The following is a 24,540-nucleotide window of genomic DNA, read 5'->3' as shown; positions in this document are numbered from 1 at the left end:
CACTCACAGAGCAGCACCACATGGAAACAGTGTCCACCTACTTACAGGCACGCATTATATCGTCTCCTCTGTCGGAACAATGGCTGTTGCGGGACTATTACTATTCCGTCTCTATCTTCTTGCTCTTAATTACATGCCGCATCTCTTCCAGTCGACCTTACTGCCTGACATGTTGCGGTGCAACGTCCAATGAAAGCCCATTAAGGAAAAAAAAAATCACTTTAGGATTCGCATTGTAGTGATGTTCGTAACAACGCAAACTCATGAACTGTAAGTTCATATTTGCTGTCAGCACTTATACAAATTCCCAATTAGGATTGGGCTTCTATGAATAATGAGGCTAATAAAGTCAGGCCCTCCGCTCTCTCTCTCTCTTCCCAATAAGACTTATCTAGCAAAGTGACCATTGATTAATGCAGTGGAGTGATTCGGAATGATGAAGTGTAGCCGCAGCCAGCAAGTTGACTATGGCCATGAAATGCAATTTAAATCTTCCGGGACATTTCCGCCAACACTTAACACCCCGTTTCCATTCATTCAATATTCTTAACCTTTGGGACATCAAGTAAAGAGTACACAAAGTAAGTTTTAACATTCATCGCAACATGGCTGAACGAATCAATAAATCAATCAGTCGGTCCTCTGCCGCGAATATGCACGCAGAAATGTACACACAGGGTTGAGACCGGACTGTTTGCTTTCGTCCGCCCCCAACTCCGAAACCACTCGACTGTATGTGTGTATGCCACTGAACACACACACACGTGCTTGCACAGACACACACACACAAACTATTACGATCCATAATCCCCCTGTAGCCACTTTGCCCAAGTCCCCTCCAGGCACCCCAGAGAGCATTGCTCCATGATAAAAGTGAGAATTAATCTCCTCCACGGGGTACGGGGCCGGTGTGCGGCCCCCCCCTTTCTTGCACGCAAAGTACACGGGGCCTCACAAGAGGACAAAAATCTGACATGACACTCACACACGCCATTATGGAAGGTGTCAAATGGGTCAAAAAGAACACTACTTCAAGTGGTGAGGAGTGTAAATACGGTGTTGCTATGGAACCTGAAGAGCAAGCAGAATTGCTGAGTCGGCAGCAAGACAAGCGTTTTTTTTTTTTATGCTCGTTGGGCTTTGACCAAGAGGACTTTGTCAAGATTGATGAATTCCTTGCTCATTTGAAACATGATAGTGGGCCGCTGGAAGAAAAGCCATTGCTGCACTTGATACATTTTAGAAAGAAGAAATATGCAGACTTTTGGCTGCACATCAAAACATATTTACTTTTTTATGTTTTTTTTTTCTTTGTGAGCAGAGCTCTGAGGCTTCAGTACAACTGTGTGTGCGCCTGCGTGCGTGTGTGTAGATACTTCTGGCTGATTTGTTTACCGTGTTTTTTCTTATCCAGCTATCCAAACATGTCAATGGAAATCAACATTTAATGGCCCTTAAATACAACTTAAATGTGGTTACTTTGTTGTCTGCTTCAGGATGATGGATCATGCAGTGAAAAAAATTAAAAAATGAAATATATTAAGAGCACGTATGCACATAGTTTGATCAGATTTTTATTTTTATTTTTGTGTCTCACATCTGGTTAGGAAGGTCCAATATGGCCCCCAAAAGCACAAATAAAAAAATGTGCATGCACATGATGGCTGCTAAAGCCTTGTCCGCAATTCCCACGGGTATATGGGTGGAATCTCATCAATTCCATCCCCCAGTTCACACATAGACATTAGGTTAAAGGTCAACTCCTTCACTCGGTGGGCAAGTGATCTTATGGAAATGAGGGTGAGATGTCAGTGGTCAGTGGTCAAGACCCCGCATTTCACTGGTGGCATTTAAAACACTATCTGTACCGTAAAGTAGTCAACATGTCAAAACATTGAAACAAATCAAACTCTTTTAATTTATTTATTTGTTTGCTGTAACCAAATAATCACCACTCAAATATCCTGTAGTCAGACTCTTGAATAATAAATTCATAACTTTCCCGGGGGGGGAGGAACAGATTAATGGCATTTCCATTCAATTCAATGGTGAAAGATGATTTGAAATGTGAATTTTTTAGGCAGTCCCCCAAAGTAAGCACAGGTGCTTACACGTTCAAATGTCGCAAGTCCTTCCTGTAGACTCGCCAAAAGGCCTCTCCCTCTTCTCCTCGACTTTCCCTCTAATGGGTAGTTGTTGAAATGTGCCCACCGACCACTTTAAAACCGGGCGGGCAACAGAAACTTGGCAAGAGTAGTGTCGAAAGAAGAAGAAAGAAATGAGCGCAAGCACACACACACACACATGCAGGCACATTTGAGGAGAAGCGGGACGTACGGCCATGAATGCAGGTCTCTCTCTTCGCCGACCTGCTGTTCCCTCTCACGGCTCTCCGATTCAATCCGTCACCGCCAATGTCTTTTGGGTCTTTGTGAAAATCAGTCTCTATGTCTCCCTACCAGCCAACCCACCCATTTCGCCTGTGGGACCGATTGAACTTTCCATGGTTGTTCAGTTTCTTTTCACCAAACATTTTTTTTTGTCTTCAAAATTCACCGTAAGTTCCTCGCTTAACTTCGACGATCTGAATATAACAACGGGCGACGTCAAGTATTGAATAAAAGATTAAATATGAACAATGCATCAAATAGTTTCCATTTATGCTGCAAGCTCTGCTTTTGAAAACAGTCTCACATTTGGAGTGGGGGTTAACTTAAGAACATCCCAGGTTATTTTGGGACACTGTGATCCACAACATTCATGGCTGTAGTACAGCTGCGATCGTCTTTCCGTTCTGACGTCTGCTCCGAAACATTCCCTGTTGGATCTGTTATGAGTCACGGGAAAAGTGCATGCGTTGGTATGTCGGTGGCATGTGATTGCGGTTGGTGGGTGTGTTAAATGTATTCAGCGTAGAGATATGTTATGTGAATAAATCGTCGTGTGTGGTATATGCAGCTGATCTCGTACGATGGGAGGAAAGTGAACGACAAAGTTTATATGCGTGAAAATTTCGACAATCATGTAAACAACAAAAGTTCAAATTTGGATTTTGGGATTTCCGCTATAAATGATGGGAACTTAGATCATCAAGGATTTTTGTTTTTGTGCAGTTATCTGTTTGTTCATGCGATTAGGTGTTTCTTGAACAATCACAGACAAGACGTATTACCAAAGACTTGTAGCCGTGGCAACATAGATCAGTCTGGCACTCAAATTCATGTCCCTGTTATGTGAATCTTGCAAGTGAAGTAGAAGTGTCTTTCTTGTCATTGTAGGGTTTGGCCAATGTTTTCTTAAATAATCCACTTGGGCTTTTAATCATGTCAGATGAAATATTTCAATATATCAGAAAAACTGAAATTATTTTTCAATGAACATCAACCAAGCCATTTGGTAATATTCCACGGTTAGATCCGACGCCACGTTTAAAAATTCAACTCGATTCAACTTTGTGCACAACTTCCTGCAAGAAAGATAACAGTGCAGAAAACTCTTTAGCACTCACAGCACAGCAGGCCTTCAGGAAATCACACGGTGACAATAGTTCAACCGATCCTTGTCGAAAATGTATCAAAAATATGCAACCTGCGGCCACGTCACAAATTGTTTCCGCCGTGAAAGACGCAACTGTTTGGTCTCAATTTTAGCGTGTGTTTGGAACTGAAATCTGATTTCACGACTGAAGAACACATGCTGCGTTGGAATAAAAGGAACAGATAGGAGCTTTTGCTTTGGTTCTGGCTGACTCGTGTTCTATACAAACAGAGTTGTTACAGTTATTAAGTTGTAAATCTGTGTGGAAATCTATCACTGAAACGTTTCTTACAATTGTTGATCTCTTATATTCTATTTTTTGTCTTCATCTAGCAACAAAGCAGACGAGTATGTCTAATTTAGATCATTTGAATCTCCAATGACAATTTGCTATGCTGAGGATTTGGTTACTCCAATTTGTTGTTCCTGCTGTGAAAGAAGTTTTCCCTGCACTTTAACTAATTCTTATACCCACAGGAACAATTTGAGTGGTGTAAGAAGAGAAAATATTGAGTGGAGGAGGACAAAGTGTCTGTTTGGATCCAAATTGTCACAAAATTTGCTACTCAGCATGAAAACAGGAGAGTCGTGCTAGTGCTTCTATCTGTCTTTCATACATATGTTGAGGCATCATTTTGTATTCGTTAAGACAGGACTGGCCAAGTCCAGTTCTGCAGAGTTCTTATATAGCCTGCTTCAGCTGTGTCCCTACTCCTGCACACCTAAAGCAAATGACCAGCTCATCAGAAAGCATTGGGAAAGCCTGAGAACAATCCTGATGGTTTGTAGTTGTAGTTGTGTTGTCGTTTTTGTGGCTCCGGATTATACCGGTTAAAAAAAATGCATCACGAATAACAACATATAAATTGCTCTGGAATACAGGTCACATTTTTGTTGGTATTTTATTTTTCAAAAACTGATCCCCGGAACAGAAGAGCTCTGAATCGGCCACCCAAAATTTTGGTTCCCTAATCATGGGTGAATTTTTGGTGCGACTTTTTGGTTCAAGCTTTTCCAGATCATGTTTATCCTATTGGAGCGACTTAATTAGGCTTTCTTTTTCTTCCATCTTCTTTCAATGACCAACAATTTATCTTAAATAATAATCATAAATAATCTTGGCTCCCTAATCGTGGGTGAATTTTTGTTGCGAATTTTTGGTTCAAGCTTTTCCAGATCATGTTTATTCTGTTGGAGCGACTTAATTAGGCTTTCCTTTTCTTCTATCTCATTTCAATGACCAACAATTTAGTCTACATCTGTAATGCTGTAAAATCCTGCCAGTTTCAACATTGCGCATATTCATGCACCAGACACCAGCGTTGACAGTCCTCAAACGACAAAGTAGCCTCGTCTGAATACCAAAGCATCCTTCAGCACCGCTGCGTGTCACTGTCATGTGTCATTTCCCCTTTCTCTCCCTTCACCCTCATCACTCCCATCTTTTTTGTCCGAGTGGTGCTTGTGCCATCTCAGAGCGACTTTGAGCAAACGGTCGCGGCCGTTTTGCTACTCAATTCGCTATTCATTCCCTTCATGGGTCCTCAGACAGCTGGCTGGAGTCCCAACTCATCTCGGGCTTCCGCTACCAGGTCCTGCCAGCTCGATTAAAGCGCCACAGGTCATCAAGCCGTTGATTTGGCACGAGCTGCCTATTGCATTGGAAAACCTCTTAGTATGCCCAAACTGTGTTTTTTTTTAGAAAGTGAAAACAACTTTTAGGTTAATCCTAAGCATACTATTCTCTTCAACTAAGCCCTCTTTAGCCTAGAGATACACAGGATATATTTTCTGGTGAAAAAATTGGCAGATACAAAAAAAGATGTGGACACGTTTCAGAAAAAGATCATCTGTCATTCAGGGATTTGAACTTGTCACAGATGAATTCATAAATTGCACCAAATTACATTGATAAGTGACAAAGAAATGTCGCAGCTAATCACACTTCACCGAGAAATCACTTCCACTTACCCACTGAAACGGTTTAATCCCGTTTTAATTGTACGCTTGAAAACAAAGCGACTTCAACTTCCAGAGGTCATTTTTTTACATTTCGTTTCACTCCGTCATAAGATATAGTATATCCATTGTGTCCCAGTTCCAACCCACATGCAACTCCCAGAACAATTTCTTTCCTGTAATCAAGGCTAAAATATGACTATGGGCTTAAACTAAGTGCTGTGTATGTCCCTCAACGTACTTTTCTTGCAGTCTTCAAAGATGCTGGCTTTAGTTGTGATGGCAGCATTAATCAAGTGGGTGGAAATGTTCAGGAAAGCCACAGGAGATACAGACGCTGTCGTAAAACTGGGACAGTGTCAGACCCCGAGGCCGTGGCTTTCCCTTTTTCCTCTCTGAAAATACTTTTTTTTTCATACATTAACCCCATTTCTGTCCTTATCAACTCTTGTTTTTCTTTTTGCCGCAGCCTCCCCCGGTTCACCTCAACCGCTACGCCGCTCGTTATCTTTTCTCCGTTCGAGTCCATTGTGTGTTTTTGTGAGAGATGAGAAAGGAAGCTGTCCTATCAAAGTGATTTACAAATTGCTGTGATCAGAACATAGACGAAACCATAGAGGAGGCGTTAGAGGACACGCACAATAGCACAAGCTGCTGTGAAACCAGTTTTGAAAGATTCTGTGCTCAGACTGCAGAAGACAAGTAGATAGTTCAAAAAAGAGTTGATTAAATATGTTCGTCAACAAAACATGATGTGATTCAAGATGAATCTACAGTACATTTATCAAGCATTGAAATACAAATCCAAATATGTCGCAATGTTTGTCTGTTTAGAAACTAAAATGATAGCCCCGTGAGATTTAAAGCAGAGAAATAATTCGCTCAATGGGATGTTTCATATTTTATTTAAATTGCTGCCAAGTTAAATTTGAATAAAGCTTGTAGAACGGGCACTTTCACAAGAGGTTCTTATCAGTACTTGTGGTTACAGAGTGTGGCCAGGAAGTCTCACATAAACATACTGAAATGTACAATTTAACCTCTACGGAAAACGCTAAATGGAATTCTGTGTACATTTCGATCTAAGCTAATTCAAATATGTTTTACATTAAACAGCAAACAATAGAATTTCTCTAATGGCTGCTTCCGTTCTACTGCTGACTTCTTTTCTTCTTTGCTCCCTCTCCTCTTTTCTTTTTCTGTCTTTGAGTGACACAGCAAAGCTCTTTTATATCTGCTGAATTCAGCCATTCCCCCCCCCCCACACACTTTGTTAGACATTAAAACAATGTCAGCAGGAAGACTTTTCCCGCCTGGTTGTTTCCGGTTCCTTTTATGTCTTCTATATATGATCATGGTGGCATTAAAGTAAAGTCCACAGGCGCAACCGCTCGGTCACGCTTGTTCTTCTCTTCATTTGCCACCAGAAAATTACATTCCTGCAGCTGTTGTTCCCTGTGATGTCCCTGTCCTAGATAAGTCACCTCTGTCCCATGGCGCATGCAGATAAACACACTTGAATGAAGCAGTGTAAACACAGAACTGTACTGCCCACTGTGTGTCATTGTTTTTTTGGTTTGTTTTTCTGATATATTTGCTTTTTATTCTGACAGGTTGCTCTCTACGTGAAGAAACATTCTCTCATCTTTTGTGTACTTGTCTATAATCCAAACGGGTAGTAGATTAGAATCAGGAATTGAATCCTAGCATAATACGAAAACAACACAGTCCGCTATCTAAGCTAGCACTAATTGAACGGTTTATTTACGAGTTAATATGACAACTAAACTGGGAGTTGTAAGAGGACTTCCATACTTAAAATGTCTCAAAGCAGATTTGAAGCAGTATCACACTTCACCATAGATACCAACAACCATATCCAAAAATGCTTACAGTCTTTAGCAGTGTAGCTCACTTCATATGTACATTTTGTTGGGCCAAACAGAAACATGTGTGTTCCCAAGCTGTAAAAGTCAATTATCGAGGGGGTGGGAGTACAAAAGCCTCAATGTTAGCCATCCCAAAAGCAGTAATCCCATTACTGCTGCTTTTTAAACAATGTCTGGTTTTGCTTGTCCTCCCCCTTAATGGTCCTTCCCCAATGTCGAGCAATTCTGCTGACTGACATTCCTCTTCTCAGACAGACTACATTCCTAGCCTCAAGCTGTACATAGTCTCTGAAACCACAGCGATATTACATGCAAACAGACAATTGCTTATATCCAACCCAAAGATACACACACACGCACACCAAGCTGATTGAGCAGCCTGTCACAACAGATGGGCCCAACCCCGCAGATGTTTGTGTTGTTGTCAATCGTGAATAAAGATCGCTTGTTGGATATAATTGAATCTTATGACCAGTGTGTAGTTTACCATGCAGAACACATGCAATGTGCTTTAATGCTTTGCCCCCCACACCGACAGACACTGATTCATTATTCACTCGTGGTCCATAAATGGACAGCTGGGGTAGAGTGGTGTCCCACCGGTAGTGTAAATGCGCGGGTGTCTACGTCAGCGTCTTCTTGCATGTGCTGTGTATGACATTTGGACTTAGTTTGGTCTTCACTCACAGGGCTGAGGATGGTCTTCTTGTGGTCACTCCTCTGTCTGTGTGTACAGTATGTGTGTGGGTGTGAGGCCACTGTTTAAACCCGTCATCTTTGTGAGGTATTTCGCAACACTGTCTTAAAGAAGCACAGTCCCGTTAGCATTAAGCTAGCAAAGGTCACTCGGAAAAATTACAATCAGTAAATTGAACTTTCATTTCCACCGCAGGCATCAAGGAAATTCAGTCCATTCCGAAAAATTCCACTGGATTAAATGGCGGTTTAGCTAAAAAAACAGGCATATGTTCTCATTTATTAAAATGGATTATCCCAGTGGAGTCACTTTAATACGATCTGATTCAGTCCATTATTCCACCAAATTTTCCGTTTAAACCATATTGTGCTGGTTAGGTCAATATAGTCCAAGTTTTAATAATCCAGTTTTGGACCTGCATGATCCATGACGATGATTTAGTCCACTCTACTTTAATATCAGTGCAGTGTAATCCGGTTTAGACTGGTTTAGTTCTCATAGAGGAGAAGTGAATGTGTCCCAGCAGGAGACTGAATGTGTCTCTCTCTCCGCCCGAATGAGGTTATGATTGACCTGCACTGTGGGCAGATGGAGTTTGTGCATGAGTGTGTGTGTGTGTGTGTCATGCAGTACCAGCTTCCCCGCTTTTATAGCTTTGGCAAGTCAAAGCCACCTCACCGCCCCTAGCACATACAGTCTATACTACTGTGGTCTCATGTCTGGACATAGTCTTCCTCATAATTGCTACACAAAGAATATGAATGCAAAGCATCTTAAATACGGTATGTGTGCGTGAGTCTATGCATGTGTGTGAGACAGAAACGGGAAATATGGCCTTGTTGATTGAGCTAACCTCAGACAGACTGACGGAACCTCAATTATAGTTGCAGCCACCTATTTCTGGCAGCGTGTGTGTTTTTGTGTGTGAACTCGTCATGGATTGTATTTCAGTGTGTTTGTTCAGGGAGGTTGTGGTTGTTTCTCAGACAAAAAGATTTTTTTTTGGTAAAATCCAGAATTGTTTAGTCCGGTTGACTCACTGGGTTGTTTTAAGGAGTCCATCGGAACACCGCAAAAGCTTCCGCCGAGGAAATGCTCTCTTTGCAGTCCAATTGATTCTGGTAGTGAGCTTAATTTGTGGTGGGAAACTGAGCCAACCGCATGGTCGCCCAGTTACAAGGCATCCTCTGCGTGTACATTTGAACACTTCCTTTGCATGCTGAGGTAAACACATGGGTCATTTGCTAGCTGCAAATCCAGCTCATGAATAAAAGAAGGTCTAATGTTGCCTCTGTCTCCTCACAGATAAAATTTTACCATCATGCAGAAGTAACAACTCACCTGCCTTGACTGTTACGACCTTAAGTAACCCTATGGAGATATAAACTACGCTTCGATTGGTCCTCCTATTTCTATAGGGTGTGCAACTCGAGGGGGGGGGGGGGGGGTAGTGGTAGAGAATACGGTCCAAGACCTCAACCGGCTTCTTTCGCAGTTGCCGTCAGCTGTCCAACAGTGATGATGTCAACTAGCAGCTGTTGCCGAGTGATGACATTTATAACCCCCCGAACATCCCACCCCACTCAACACAAACACAGACACCAGGACTTGTTCCGGCATTTTCCGTCACTACAACAATTCCAATTGTGTTACTTGTTATCAAATGTTGTTTACTGTGAGCTGACAACGTGAAGCCATTTAAACAATGATCTCTCACAGTTGGCCTTCTTCTTGCTAATGTTTTTAAAGTGGTAGCAGATAAATGGAATTGGGTCATGGTTGCTCAGACATGCACAAACAACAAAATATTTATTCAGTCGGACGTATAATACTTCTACTCTTCGGTTCTGAAAACAAAGCAGTGTTGGAGTTTTTATGTTAAAGCTTCTTAAAAATAAGCAGCAGTGATGTTGAATTTGTACAGGTAAATTTTGAACGCTAAAGTCTGTTGAGACTTTCTAGCCAAAAAGTAAATTCTACTTTAATTTGAAGTTAATTAAAAGAAAAAAGGCAATCTGGCAATAAAATTCAGACTGTGTCTTTGCTTCTAATGAAATGAGACAACCACAATCTTAAAGTAAGAGTCTTTTAATTTGGTTTAATCGTTGCGTTGGCAAATTAGGAAAATGTTTACTTCCTCAGCAGGGGAAAAAACCAGTTGAAAAACAAAGTTGAAGTTGTGTTACACGTCAGCTAACTTGTTAAAGTTATTAAATTGACTGGTTAGGGGCAGCCTAAAGTCTATTTATCAATAGAATTGAATCGAGTCCAAAAGTACTCCAAAGTAATTTAAATCATAACCGTAATTTGCATTCAATGCTCTACTGGCTCGAAATCAGACACCTGACAAAACCTTTAAAAAAATATTCCATTCTCGAAATACTTTTGAACATAACTGAAAAGCCACAGTAAAATTTCAACCAAGAAACTCATAAATCCCTGAAACCTACTATTTAATTTGAATGCCTAATAAATTCTCTCTTATCAAGTTATTTGATTGGGTGTGATTCATACCAACTGCAATGAAAGGATTTTTTTTGTAGCTCCTCGGCCTTCAGATCTGAAGAGCGGCGGCCGTATTAACAGATGAATGTGAAAGAAGCCTTCATGCCATCAGACTTGGCAGAGAGAGGGAACGAGATTTTTTTTTCCCTTGGTCTGTCTCCATCGGCGAGGTGTTAGCTGACCCCTTACATCTGTCCTGATTCCCTGCAGAGGAAGAGCAGGTCATCCGCTAATCACTTGGACAGTGAAGTGTTTCCTTTGACGCGGTAGAAATGAAGTCGATGTGTTATTTATATTCCTTCTTTCCCTCAGTAGGCAATTTCCCACCACTCTCCCTCCTCATCATGCCCCCCCCCCCACAGCGCAGCATACCGCCGCATTTGTGTGTGTGTGTGTGTAAAAGGAAGGATTTGCTCTGAATAAGATGTTTGCTAAAAGAAAGGTTTAATCTTCTTTAAAATAGAATTATAGCCTATGCGCGCACACACACACGTTAATCTATTTCGGATCACCACCAAATCCAACTATTTTGGTAGAAACAAATCCATTATTCATCGGTAGACATCAATGGACAAAATCTCATCTTGTCGTATAATTCGCAAAAGGAAAGAAAAAGTAGATTTGACTCTTATCTGAGCTTGTTGTAGATTTTGCTGATTGTCCTAATTTGGGATCTCCTAAAGCAGAGTTACATACGTGAATTAATCCAACGTATAGCATGTCGGAACGTAAATAAGAACACACGTTTCCTTTCTGTCACATTTCACCGCCGCTCAGCACTACCACAAGCCGTCCGCTGTTCTTGAAAACTCAAATAAAGTAAATATTTGATGAGCGACATATATAATTCAAATCCTTATGTGATGAATAATGCACCGTCTGGTGGGATTTGATGAATATTTGCTTTGTTACTGATAGTTCCCCCTCCTATCTCCAGACACCGACACCTTCCGTCCGTGCGTGTGTAGTCGGCGATACCATCACCGGACGGAAGTTTGAGTTTATACAGGCCTTGATAGATTTACTCAAGACTTACCACAGCTGTCATTTTAACGCTAATTATAAATGATTCCAGTGTTTTATGAACATTTCATTTTGAGGATTGATTGATTAATAGCCAAAGCAAATTTGCTCTTACGCTTCGCATGCTACCATCATGTTAAAAACACGTTCGGCCCAGCGCGAACTAAAATATTAACACCACTTAGGCGCAGCTCGGTGTAAGCTAGCAGCTTAAGAGACTTCAGGCTTGACTTGTCTACCACATGTGCTTCTGGCTTTCCTCCTCTTGTCTCCTTCCACTCCACTGCAACCTTTCCCGATTAATGAACACGATTAACAAATGGAATTCAAAGGCAAGGGAAGACAAAACATCCTGGGAAAAACACGGTCAAGGAGCCAACGCGGTCACACGCTTGAGCTTTTGAGATGATTGAGTAAGATCAACAGCTGAGGAGAACGCGTTGAACCTACGACGTGCTAATGGTTGGCGGGGAGGGGTGACGGGCCGGTCAAGATGAGTCAGGAGAATTACGGGAGGTTTTCGAGGTTGAGGGTACGTGAGGTGTTTGGATTTCGAGCAAGTGTGTCCCTTCTGGATCAAACTGTGGGTATGCATTTCGGGAACTGGTATATTGGGTCATACTGTGTGTGTGTGGTTGTGTGTCTCAGCCCACCCACCTAATGTGCCTGCCACCTGATCCTGCCCACCCATGGCCCCATAAGTCATTACATGCTGCTACCCAATCCCTGACTATCTCCTGCTTTTTTCTCTTGGGTATCACACTTACACACATTGGCCACAGAAATGTGTGTAAGTGTGTGTCACTGATTATGAATGTTGTGTTAAATGCCATTGTTGATATATTCCTAGTAACAAGTACACACAACAAAATCAGCTGTTTTAATTTAACAATTTAACACTTAAAGGGTCTATATTGGGCCACAATAAATAGAGCGAAAACTGAGATTACACTGAGATTGAATTATAACAACCATGAGGAGTATTTGAAATTCATCACTGGACACTAGTGTGTAGTGTTAAAAAAATGACACCATCTATTGTTGTCGCAGTGACACCTCGAACGTCTACATTACTGCGCTGACTTGCAAAACGGCTCCATCGACGGGGGCGTCAACACAGATCTAATGTCAGGCCCCACCCTGTTTTAAAGGTGAATGGACTAATCACAGAGTTGTCTTATGATAAATGATTTATAAGCCCCTGCAAAGGTCAGGACCTTTTTTTTTGGGAGGTATCTTTGCAGATCAAACAGGGTGGGTGGGTGTGAGACGAGACTATGATATATGCGCTGTAATAGCGTCTCAACTTGCCTTCTCATATATCTCAAATACATACGGAGCAGTACAAAGCTCTGTAGGTATGCGTGTATGTCAGTTTAAGATGTGTGGGTGGTCTCAGGTGACGAGGTGTGTACAAATGGGAACTAACGGCGTCATTAAATCTACACGAGATGATACGGTTACTCGCTAGCAAAGTCTGACACATTAACAAAACAGCAAGTCATTAAAAGCAACTAAGTGAAAGGAGCAACTCGGGGTTGAGCAATGTTCAAATGATACTATATCAAGAGTCGCCGATTCCGGTCTTCACTATTCACGTTGATATTTTAAGGTGGTGGTTAATTTCAGTCAGATTCAGCCTGAAAATGACTGATTTGTAGCTGTCACTCAAATGAACAAAATCGTTGCACTACCTTAAAATATGAATGTAAAGTGTGAATTTCTTTACATCTTACTCAGCAGAATAATTACATCCAGATAAGGTGTTCCCGTCGGCTGAATTAATTATCACATTTTCTTAGCCGTTTAATCGGCTGTAAATTAATTAGCAAGCGCAAGGACAAAACGCTATTCATTTTTTCAGTTAGTATCCTGATTATCAATTCCGGTCCGCGGGGTCCTCCATGTTTTCTGTCTCCCTTCTGCAACACACCTGATTTAAACGATCAGGATAGTTATCTTTATACTTATCTTATTTCATATTTTTATATAGAATGTCACTTTTTATTCAGCCGCAATATCACTACATTGTTGGAAGCCGTATGCAACGTAATTTCGTTTTGTGTGCACCCAGTGTTTACAAAATGACAATAAAGTTTGTCTAAGTCTAAGTCTAAGTTATCAGGTTTGATTGGTTACCCAGCTTCTGCAAACCTTGCTGATTGGCTGATCGTTTGATTCGTGTGTGTTGCAGCAGGGAGACGTAGAAAACATGGAGGACACCGAGGACCGGAAATTGTGATTATCGTACATTATCATAAATGTTTCACAAAATAAATATTTGTACCTATTCTTATAAAAACTAACATTTTGTGCCTGGATTTTAACTGCAGAAGCGAGGAAAACGCCCCAAGCTTTCATAAAATAGATTCACTGGGCTTACCGCGTAAATGTTCGCTGCATTCGTCTCGCTGTATTTTACTTATGCATTGGAGAGTAATGACAAAATATTAGTCCAAGCCAGCTTTGAGTATTACTAATGTCACACGATTTGCGCCCCTTCAATCTTGAGGAGAATGTTCCGCCTCTGAAGAAGACCAAAGCGTAAAAAGCGATTTACGTGTGCCACAAGGAAGATTGGGGGAGGGAAGTGACAGTTATCGAATAAAGGCTGACTACATGCCAGTAATGACTGCCAAAGCAAAAAGGGCAAGACGCATCTCTCCAGCGTGATCGTTTTTTAGTAATTGTTGCCCTCAGCATGTTGTTGACGATGCACTATTTTGAGTGAAGCCTTAAAACTCTTAAAACAATACATTGTTTTCAACTTTAGGCTGTTGTGTCCATTCATCCACAACAAAGCAATTCCGAAAGTTGGAATTTTTAGCTAAACTGATGAATTACCCTTTTGCTGAATACGATTTCCGTATTTCCCTGAAAAGTTCAGATTTTCTTGATGCTGTATGATGAATAATGGATGCATTTTCAGCTGTTCTTTCCTCTCACAAGTCATACTTACTATGTCGTGGTTGATGTAGCAGTCCCAAGACGAAAGTTATATTTCGACAAATGCTTACTGGCGAGGAAATTTATTCTCCCCCCGTGTGACCTTTTAATCCTTATAAGCAACTCAACCCATGAGCAGGTTCATTACTTTTTGATTGCTTATTATTATTCATCGGGTTGTTTGGTGTCTTCATTTTATCTCCATCTGTATTCAGCGGAATCCAAGGTTGGTAAATAAAAATGACGGTTCCTCTTGGCAGTCATATCTGCAACTGTTTGATACTCTTCTCAAAGAGCCCAGTCAGAACTATTGACAAAGTAAACCCCGACTTAACAATGAAAGAAAATATATTTTCTAAACTGTATATTACTCGGCATAGCATTACGAAAATAAATTGAAGAGCAGAGACGGAATTAAAAATGGATCTAGCAGACGGATGTGACAACCTAGGTGAGAGGGAACAATGCCAGGCGGAAGATGTGAGCAGTGAGAAGGTGTTGGAGAGGAGATACAAAGTGCAAACAGTTGACGTCAGTCCTCTCGCTTTCACCTGATTGGCCACCAGCTCCCATCCAATCACCTTTGCCATCAATGCTCCACATATCGAATGTGTGACATCATGCTAGAAGAATCTCGTTTGCAGTAAATAGTCAATAGGTAGCCCCCAGGGGAAAGTTCCTGTTATTCCTTGTGACATCAGTCCTCCTAGATCCATGTGCAAGATCGATTGTCCTGTGCTAGCTACTTTTGTCCACGCCGCAGTGTCAGAATTTGTATCGTAACATCTTTCATTAGCGTCCACAATGGTTCAGGGTCATGTTAAGCTCCCACAAGGTCTGTAAGGTAATGATTTGTTGATGCCACCTGGATGACCTCTGAGTGAAATAGAGCTACTAGAAAATCTATCTGGTCTGTTTTTAGAATTTTCTCAATACTTGACAAGTTTGCAATTACGGAAGAAGCCTGGTTTCCGAGGCACACGGGCAGTTTTCCACATTGCCCCGATGGTTATCAATCTGTGGCTTAAACTCTTATGTGCTTAAACCACCTCTGGCAAATTGTCAGACTATTAAATAAGCAAAAATTCAATTTGAATTGATTGACACTTCACAATCTATTATCTGTCACTCTGTCCCCTTTAACGTTGTTTGGAAAAATGCCACAGACGGAGATCATTTATAACACTTTGGAAATGCTTGTTGGCAGACAGCGGGCGCTTCTTCTTCTCCTCTTACTCTCCAATCTGTTTTTGTAATTTGGTCCAAATTTATTTTGGTATTCAAGATATGATAGATGTCAAACTTCAGCTTTATCAATATTTACGTCACAACCACTTCTTTAAATTTAGTTTGGCCAAAACTAAGATCTCTGACATTCTTTATCATAACAACAAAATTTTACTTTTTTCCCCCTCACAATTCTCACTCGGAATCTTGAGTGAATATTAGCAAGTTGTTGGGGCCATGATTGTATCCTTTAAGCTTTTTAGTTGTCTGTTACTGTGACTGACACATTAAGTACTCTTAACAACTGTCGACACGCCTCAGCAACCATCTGTCACTCAAGGCACCGCGTCGTCACGGCAACAGGCTGGAGAGAAAGGGAGGGACCAAAAACCAAAGGACAAATCGATGGCGACCTGTCACCCATCCAAACGTCACCTGCTCCTTGATTATCTCTCCCACCCATGCAAGTATTTGCCTTCCTTTTAAATACGATATGACTTTAGAGCTGATATCCTATCCCTCCATTGTCATCGCAAGTGAATAACCGAGTCACTTCACAAGTATAATCACAATGAAATCAGTCAATTGAGTCGCAGTGGGAGGCCGCAGAAAAGAGCAGCTTTGTAATGAAAAGCCAGTGAAAAGAACCAAAAGAGATGAGACTCAGTGTCCGCCTCACCGGGTGTAACTTTCACCCTGCAGGCGGAAGGGTCTCTTTTAAATGGAGTGGAAACTAATAAATTCATTTTCTGTGCAATGAAAACAGTGGTGGTCCTCGCAAGTACTACAAAACAAACACACAAACACACACATGCATGCACGCACATATGCAGTCGGTGTGGACATTTTACCTTTTAAACACGACTGTAGCGAAAATTATAAACTAAAATAATAATTAGAATTGAGGAAACAAACTGTGAATTAAAAAAGCAAGTCCAGAGGGAAGAACACGCACAAAATGCAAATTCCTCATACAAATGCCAATGTTTGACATTGTCATATGTTGTGGGGGATGTGAGTGGGGAAAGGAATTTTAAACAAGATTACCGTCCATCTACTGCGGCGTACTCGTTTGCCTCTCGTTATTTGCATTTGCAAATGCATATTTTTCCAGAAAGGTCATGCCATTACACAATAGAGAAACCATTTCACACAGCAATTAAAAAAAAAAAAAAAAAGTTGCAGCTGTTTCAGGCACAAACGACTCATGCCAAAAATTGCTATCGACTAAGATCATTTATCAGAAAGCTTCCAAAGCACATTTTTTAAAAATACAGTCAATCCCCATTTGGCCTGGGGATATGTTTCACATCCAGGCACAAAAATGACATAATTTCTTATTGAGCTCTATATCTGCAATTTTTCAGAAGCATGGACCTGTTTCTGTGGAGTCGATATTTTTGACTGGCTGACACGCAAAATAATGTTCAGGATGTTTTTTACAACATATCAAATCATTGCAATGCGACTGATGGATGAATGAAAGCATCAAGATAATCATCAGGGGATGCATGTCACATTTTCTATGTATATTTCATCATTTAAAAAAGCTACAGGAGGTTTTTAATGATGTAATAGCCTCCCAATCCAACAACGCAATAACATATTGGATTATCTTTTTAGGATAATGAGGGTCTTTTCTTTTAATAACCGTTGACGATTTTAGTCATCCCCACCCGGATGTTGGCCATCTTTTTCTTCACTTGCTTGACTGCTTCTCCTCAATCAGCAATAGGACGACCATCGCCTGCTGCTCCAACTCAACAGCTTGCATTTCTAACAAGCTCAGCTTCTCTGTGCATCTGTTTGTACTTTTTTTTTTCTTTTTTTCACACAGCCACCCCTCGACTCGACACGGTAATGATTCTGATGAATATGCATTAAAGCTTTTGGAGCTGTGTCTTATTTGTCTCACTTTGTGCTAGGGAGTGTCAAAGTCAACGTCAAATGAAGAGAATCGCGTCCAGCTTTTGCATTTAAAGCAGTCTTGACAGTTTGATTTGAGTGGATAATTTTTACATCACGGTTATTTTTTTTTTTGTCTTGCTGCTTGCGTTTGTGTGCCGCCGCTTAAACAGAGGTGTATGTTGTATGTTGAATTATAGATGGAAAGTGAATCAATAGTGCCCTGAGTGGCTGCCAGACATCCCCGCTTGTGTTTGCATCTGCGATGTACTTGACTGTAATTGCGTGTACCAGCTGATCTGTTGATTTATGTTAACTTTTCATTCACAACTCAGGGTTTTAATCAAATGCCTCGTGCTTGTATTACCGTGTTTTTCCATGCAAAATGCGCCCCCGTGCATAATACGCACCCTAAAAATGGCATGTCGATGCTGGAAAAAAGCCTGTACCCATGTATAATACGCACCCGAATTTTGACTCTTACTTAGTAAGTCCGTAAACGTAAAATTATTTCAGAAAAAAGATCATCATCGGGAACAACCGGATGTTATTCTGCCGGTCAGTATCACTGCGCATGCGCTAGCAAACTCGATAGCGAAGAAATGTTTCGGCTTTGTGTAGGGTACATTGTGACAGCAAACGAGCAGGTGATCGAGCAAGCGTCTGATACGAGAGCATTGTGTTCCTATGGAGCGTGTTTGAAGTGAACAGCAGAGAAGAAAGGAACAAGGCAAAGTGTTGTGAAATAAAATATTACCTGTAATACGCATTTTGTTATTTGCTGATTGAAACTGCTAATTAAACTGTGAATTGAAACTAATAGGTAGAGAACTGAACTCTCGCTCTTTATATAGCTGATGTGTCTTGCGCATCCGTTCTGCGCATACTGTCATGGCGGCCTCCATATGATATCCGGTCTGCGATGGAGATGAAAAAACAAACAATATTTGACAATAACACACCATCAAGGATTGCACCATCGTCAATTATGAATTTTACTGACTAAGTGTGTTGGGCAGGATGGCTGAATGCGATGCGCGATTGACAACAAACAAGAAGAAAGGTGTGATTTCAAGTTTTATTTCGAGGGAGATTTTCTTCAAAAATTGTTGTACCCATGCATAATGCGCACCCCAGATTTTAGGACAATAAATTAGTTAAATTTTGCGCATTATGCATGGAAAAACACGGTAGTTTATCTTACCGTTTCACTGTATTCCTGTCTTCCTCTTCCTCACATTTATTTAAACACACATATAATAATTTTGAGATCGAATATCCGCTCCAATAAAACGGCACAATGTGATAGCGCGGTAAAAAAACCGAAGCAGATTTACTACGCTATTACCGCACACTCACGGAGTCGAGAAAAGTTGTCGAGGCCCAATGCCCCTCCAAGGACACATGAGCAAGAAACAAGAGAGAAAAGTAATCACAGTTCAAAGTGCAGGTATGTGTGTTGTTACCAGAAGTCGATAGACAGAGACACACAAAATGGTTTGCCTTTATAAAAATGGAGAGGAACATCCTGTCCCGACGAGTATCTTTTCACACACATGCGTGCTCCGGACCGGCTCGTCATGGGAATGTTAGTGTTGGCGAGCCTTACGGCGGACAGATGAGTGAATCCAGACGAGAAGGTGCGTTCCAAACGATACGATTTAGTCCCTATTTAATTCCTTATTTCTCAGAACGCTCACCTTATCCGGAACCCTGTGACATTTCCTATAAACGGAATGCAAATGTTTCCTTTGAAGTGAAACCTCCTAAATTGAGTGAGCCACATGAATTTTGAGATCAAGCATTAAATTTAATTTGAGACCTCGCAGGTTGGTAGAATGCTAAGCTCGTTATATCCTGTGACCTTTGACCTTTTAAAGTGCAATCAGTTATATAATTGGAAATTGAAACAAATGGATGTTTGAGGCAAGCTTTTTCTGTTTTACGCACATGCATTAAAAAAACGGTAACTCATGACACCTCATTTTTTTATTCCTTCTCTTATCACGGCTTGGGGTTTTGATTTAGAATTCACCTCAGTGACTTTGCTGAGGTAGCCAAGCAGAATTATAGTTTCCGCTGAGTAAAACTCTGTATTACATTATAAAAATGTCAGAGAAAAATGGACTGGGGTAGAACCATGGTGGAACACACTGTCCCATTTACTCGTGTTAAAAATATCAGCTTGATTGCCTATGATGGTGGAAAATCTAAGTAGCATAATTTTTAGCGCGCCGGTTCATTAGGCAATTATCAATGAAGAGGTCTATTTTTGTTCATTTTACATAATATATGCATTATCTTTGTGAAGCATTGTATGTCAAAACCTTTATTCCAATTGTACCATGTGTTCGTTCACTTAATTTAATTAGCGCTATTATGCGCGGTTCACACTGGTTCACACCGGTTCACTCCGGTTCATATCAGTTCACTCCGGTTCACATCGGTTCACTCCGGTTCACACCGGTTCACACCGGTTCACAAAACCGGTTCTCAAAACACTTGCGATCGCCGTGCAACCACTTGAGGATAAAAAAAAAAGTTTGACCATTGCAAGAAAATCCGCTTAACGGTGTTTGTGTTATTACACTTGCCAGTTCCGGTATGACGAAAACATGAACGTTTGCTAGCAATTAGATCCGGACGAGACCATGAATGTAAAATGAAAGGAACAACTATTGCGTAATGTCCCTCCTGGCATCCAACGCTCTGTGTCAATACAACAGTTGCTCGTGTCTTCTTCTCATGTTTGAGTCATTTTTGTGTCAGCCGCTGTACACTTGGAGATAAACAGAGAAACAAATGGATCTCAGCGGGTCAAGAGGCTGTGAAGTGGCGCCTCTCAGCAAATGTTCTCTTATTGGTCTCGGTGGCATCGTGCCCGTCAAACAATAAAGCCACAAACTCCTGTTCACACTGCATCAATTTTCTTCCATTGATTTCCACTCCTTTCTACTTGCCATTTATAAATAAATGATTAACTCATTTATCAAACCCTCGTAAATAGATGAACAAAAGCTTAGCGCGTGATTGTTGTTGTTAATCGTCGTCATGTAAATGTTTGGTTGTGTTCTAGACGCTAATTGGACGTTTCATGTCGAAGCAACGGAAAACAGAACGGAAACAATTCACTGATGAATGTAACCTAAAGCAGAAACTAAAACGACCAACGAGGTGATGAGGTGTTACTACGAGCTTTGTCAGTTTTGTTGCAGGGTTGGAAACTTCCAAGTCAAACATGGATTGCATCGTTTGATGTCAACCAAAAAGTCAATCTGTAAAACTAGGCAGGCTCAGATTGAAAGAGCTGAGCAGATGGAGACCTCAGCAGTGGTCAATGTGTTTGCATTTATGTCCAACACACACACACACACACACACACACACACACGTACGCACACACACAACCATACATACCGTCTGGCCATTACAGAAATCCACAAACAATAATTACTGCACCACAGGGGTTAGTGGATTTACGTTCTCCAAGAAGCTCTGATGTGTGTTGGGGGTGGGGTGGAATATTCTGACCAGTAAAAATAATGGAGGATATACTACTCACGTATGCGGAATACAGTCATAGACGTGTATCTGATAAACCTTTGATGCTGAATATAAAATTAAGCTACATGCAAAACTCCAGCCGTTTCCATCTGTGCTGCTCAACACTTGATTTGATTCATTTGCATGTTTTAATGAATATTTTACTTTTGGCAGTAGCTGTCATGGCAGTATTGGTGACTGACTGTATTTTTCCTAAGATTGCATCACCAAGGATCTGATCTCAGACATAGTGGTGGGAGAGCCCCTGGTTGTTTGCTTCTAAGTGACATCCGGAGAGAATCAGTTTGCATGACTATCGCAATTCTCCATGTGACAATTATTGTTTGCCCGTCGCTGCCCACTTGAGTCATCTGAATCATAAAGCCCGTTTGAATTTTTGTCTTTTGGGATGCACCAATACTGATTTTGTATTTCCCAAGGGGTCACTGTCCTCCATGTTTTCTACCTGCTGCTATACACCTGATTCAAATGATCAGGTTTGTTTGGTTAGCCAGCTCCTGCAGATCATGCTGATTGGCTAATCTGGTGTGACAGGGCTTGCAGGGCTTAAGAAACAGGGTTAAAAACCCTTGTATTAGTTTAATATGATTAATATTCAATATCAAACTGAGTATTCATTATTACACCCCAGTTTTTATTTATTTAGAGTTGCCATGTATTTTTTCCCCATGTTGTGTACTGTTCCGCAGCATAACAATCTGCCTTTTTTATATGGAGTACCGTCATTTTTAAAAATGAAAACAGAACAATGGAAACAAACTATCAAATTCAGCTGAAAGAGATTTGTTCCAGTCTTTGCACAAAGGAACATTTTCACCTCCTTAAATGGGAAAACGGAATGAAACAACAGTTCACTAGAAATTGGAACCTCAGGATTATTTGGAATCATTTCGACTCTGTGACACTGAGGCAAGACAGTATTGCTTTTAATCCTCCTCAGATATTTTGAGGATTCACTTTAGGCTATTTTGTCTTATGTGTGTCACAACGTAAATGGCATGTCATAACATCCTGTTGACTGAAAGCAACAAGTTAAGCGGACAAATACATTTTCCTTCAGAGCCCGAAACACAACTTTGGCTAATTCTCGATTAAAGTGAAAATTTTGACGATGAAGTCATTTTCCGAACACACTATTACGCTAACGTATCTGTTGCAACTGAGCATGTTGGTCTTCAAAGAGCCGGTCCCATTTGGGGCAATCCTTTTTTCTTCACAAAAATTCTTCAACCTTGTATTTTAGTGGCAGCTGCATGGGCCCCATGCGCCAGAAGATGTTTGATGCCTTCTTTGGCTCGTTTACGAGCCCGTCACAGCATATTATGCAGTGCGGGTTTGGTACTTTCGAGTCAACTAACAAACCCAGAAAAAAAAACCACATAACTTTAGTAGGACTGCCAAGACTGTCTTTTAAATACATTTTATTGGAAGTTGCATTCTTCTTCTTTCTCATTATTGGGCTTGTTCCTCTTGAAGTGTCATCTAATTCTCAAAATGAAACATCTTTCAGATTCTGATGATTGATAAAATATTTATAATATATCCTCACATTCGAGAGATTTTTTTGAGTCAATCGATCGTCTTCCGATCTCTTTCAGAACATCCCAGCGTTGCCTTGCGGGAAAGCTCTCTACTCTTACGAAGGCAAGGAGCCAGGTGATCTCCAGTTCTCCAAGGGTGACATCATCATCCTACGACGCAAAGTGGATGACAACTGGTACCACGGGGAGTTGAACGGTTGCCACGGCTTCTTGCCCGCGAGTTACATCCAGTTGCTGCGGCCCCTAAGCCAGACTCCGCCTCAGGGCAAAGCGCTTTACGACTTTGAGGTCAAAAACAAAGACCAAGATAAAGACTGCCTGGCATTCAGCAAGGTGACACACGCCAACACTCATTCATAGACTGTAAAGTTCTTGTATGTAGAAAGAATTTGTGTTGAAATAGCTTGCATAAATTTTTCTCTGAGGTTAGGGTCATTTGGGTCGGAAACTACAGTATCTTATTAGGGATTGAACCAAAAACTGCTAAATTGGGGGCCGGGCTAGGATGGCTCCACTCTGCAGAAACCCCAAAGAAATCTCTCAAGAAAACAATCTGAATAGTCTCGGCCACGTTCCGACTGGGATTCCATCTGTCGTGTTCTCTTCCTGACAATGATCTCAGCGGCGGGTCAGTTGCTCGTCGCTATTATGTTCTGAGGTACACATTAAAGAAACACGAGACGGTTTCTTCAACAAGACACTTTCATCCAGAATTAGAGACAGCTCGTTTCAGGGACACTTTGATCCGCAAGCCTCATCTCTTTGGATATAAGGTCATTGTGATCAAAACGAAGCTGGTAATTAACGTTGTGGGTGGGAACGAAGATAACAGCTTCTCTTTTAAAATACATGATTGCGGAACACCTTTGGAATATGTTAGCGTTAAGCTAGCAGACTTGAAGGCAAGATTAATTATTTTTTATATTTCCAACAAAACTCTCTGATTCAAATGAAATGAAATGTTCAATTTGGTGTGATTTTACGAAATTATACTTTCTCGAAACACGGCTTTGTTCTGTCGCTCAAAGTTTATCATTTTCTTTCTCGGCACAAATCACAGCAGGTGCTGTACAGTCTCAAGATATCATCCTGACGAAATGCACATTGTTTTGTTTTTAATTTAAGGACTAAGTGAATCAACAGGTTGACAATAGAACACGACACTGCGCCGTATACGCACTTCCCTGCCGTGTGTTGTCATGCAAAACCAGTGTGTGTGTGATTGTTTTCTCAGTGGGAAGGGTAATTACTCACTATGACTAATACCAAGTCATTTAGCAGAATTACATTATCGCTGCCGCCCTAATGGTCTCGCCGAGACCCGCATATTCACATGATGACAGAAAAACGCACGCGTGAAAAGCGTTTTTGTGTCAAGTGGAAGACGTCATCGTGTCGCTTTTATACGATATTACTGCACAGAGGACAAGTTACGAATAAATGAATAAATAAATAATAGCTAGATGGATTTAAAATTATTAAAAAAATAAATAAATCAATAAATACAAGGACTGTTGATAAAGTTTACACCAACCTTCCCAGACTTGACGGTTATTTTCTTCATTAAAGCACTGAGTCGTTTGGACACGGTCGACTTAAGCAGTTCGCTCTGCTATGGTCACGGTAGAATAAAAACATTCCTTTATACGCACCCCAAAATACAGCTTTGTCTTCGGGTGGTTACCCTCATGTTTCTAAAAATACCATCTTAAACCAAACTCAAAGTGTAGCATAAGCCATACAAGGCT

General features: G+C 41.0%; 1 protein-coding gene across 1 annotated transcript in view; it reads left to right on the top strand.

Moving 5' to 3' along the window:
* Window positions 1-24,540, top strand: part of LOC119115651 (E3 ubiquitin-protein ligase SH3RF3-like) — a 42,074-nt gene that overhangs the window by 2,145 nt on the left and 15,389 nt on the right. The window contains exon 2 of the mRNA XM_037240427.1: window positions 22,850-23,125. Coding sequence (XP_037096322.1) covers window positions 22,850-23,125 — 276 coding nt within the window. The remainder of the gene's footprint in view (window positions 1-22,849; window positions 23,126-24,540) is intronic.

The sequence above is a fragment of the Syngnathus acus genome, chromosome 21 (assembly GCF_901709675.1).
Source record: "Syngnathus acus chromosome 21, fSynAcu1.2, whole genome shotgun sequence".
Taxonomy (NCBI): Eukaryota; Metazoa; Chordata; class Actinopteri; order Syngnathiformes; family Syngnathidae; genus Syngnathus; species Syngnathus acus.
This window is presented reverse-complemented; position numbering and strand designations above follow the sequence as displayed.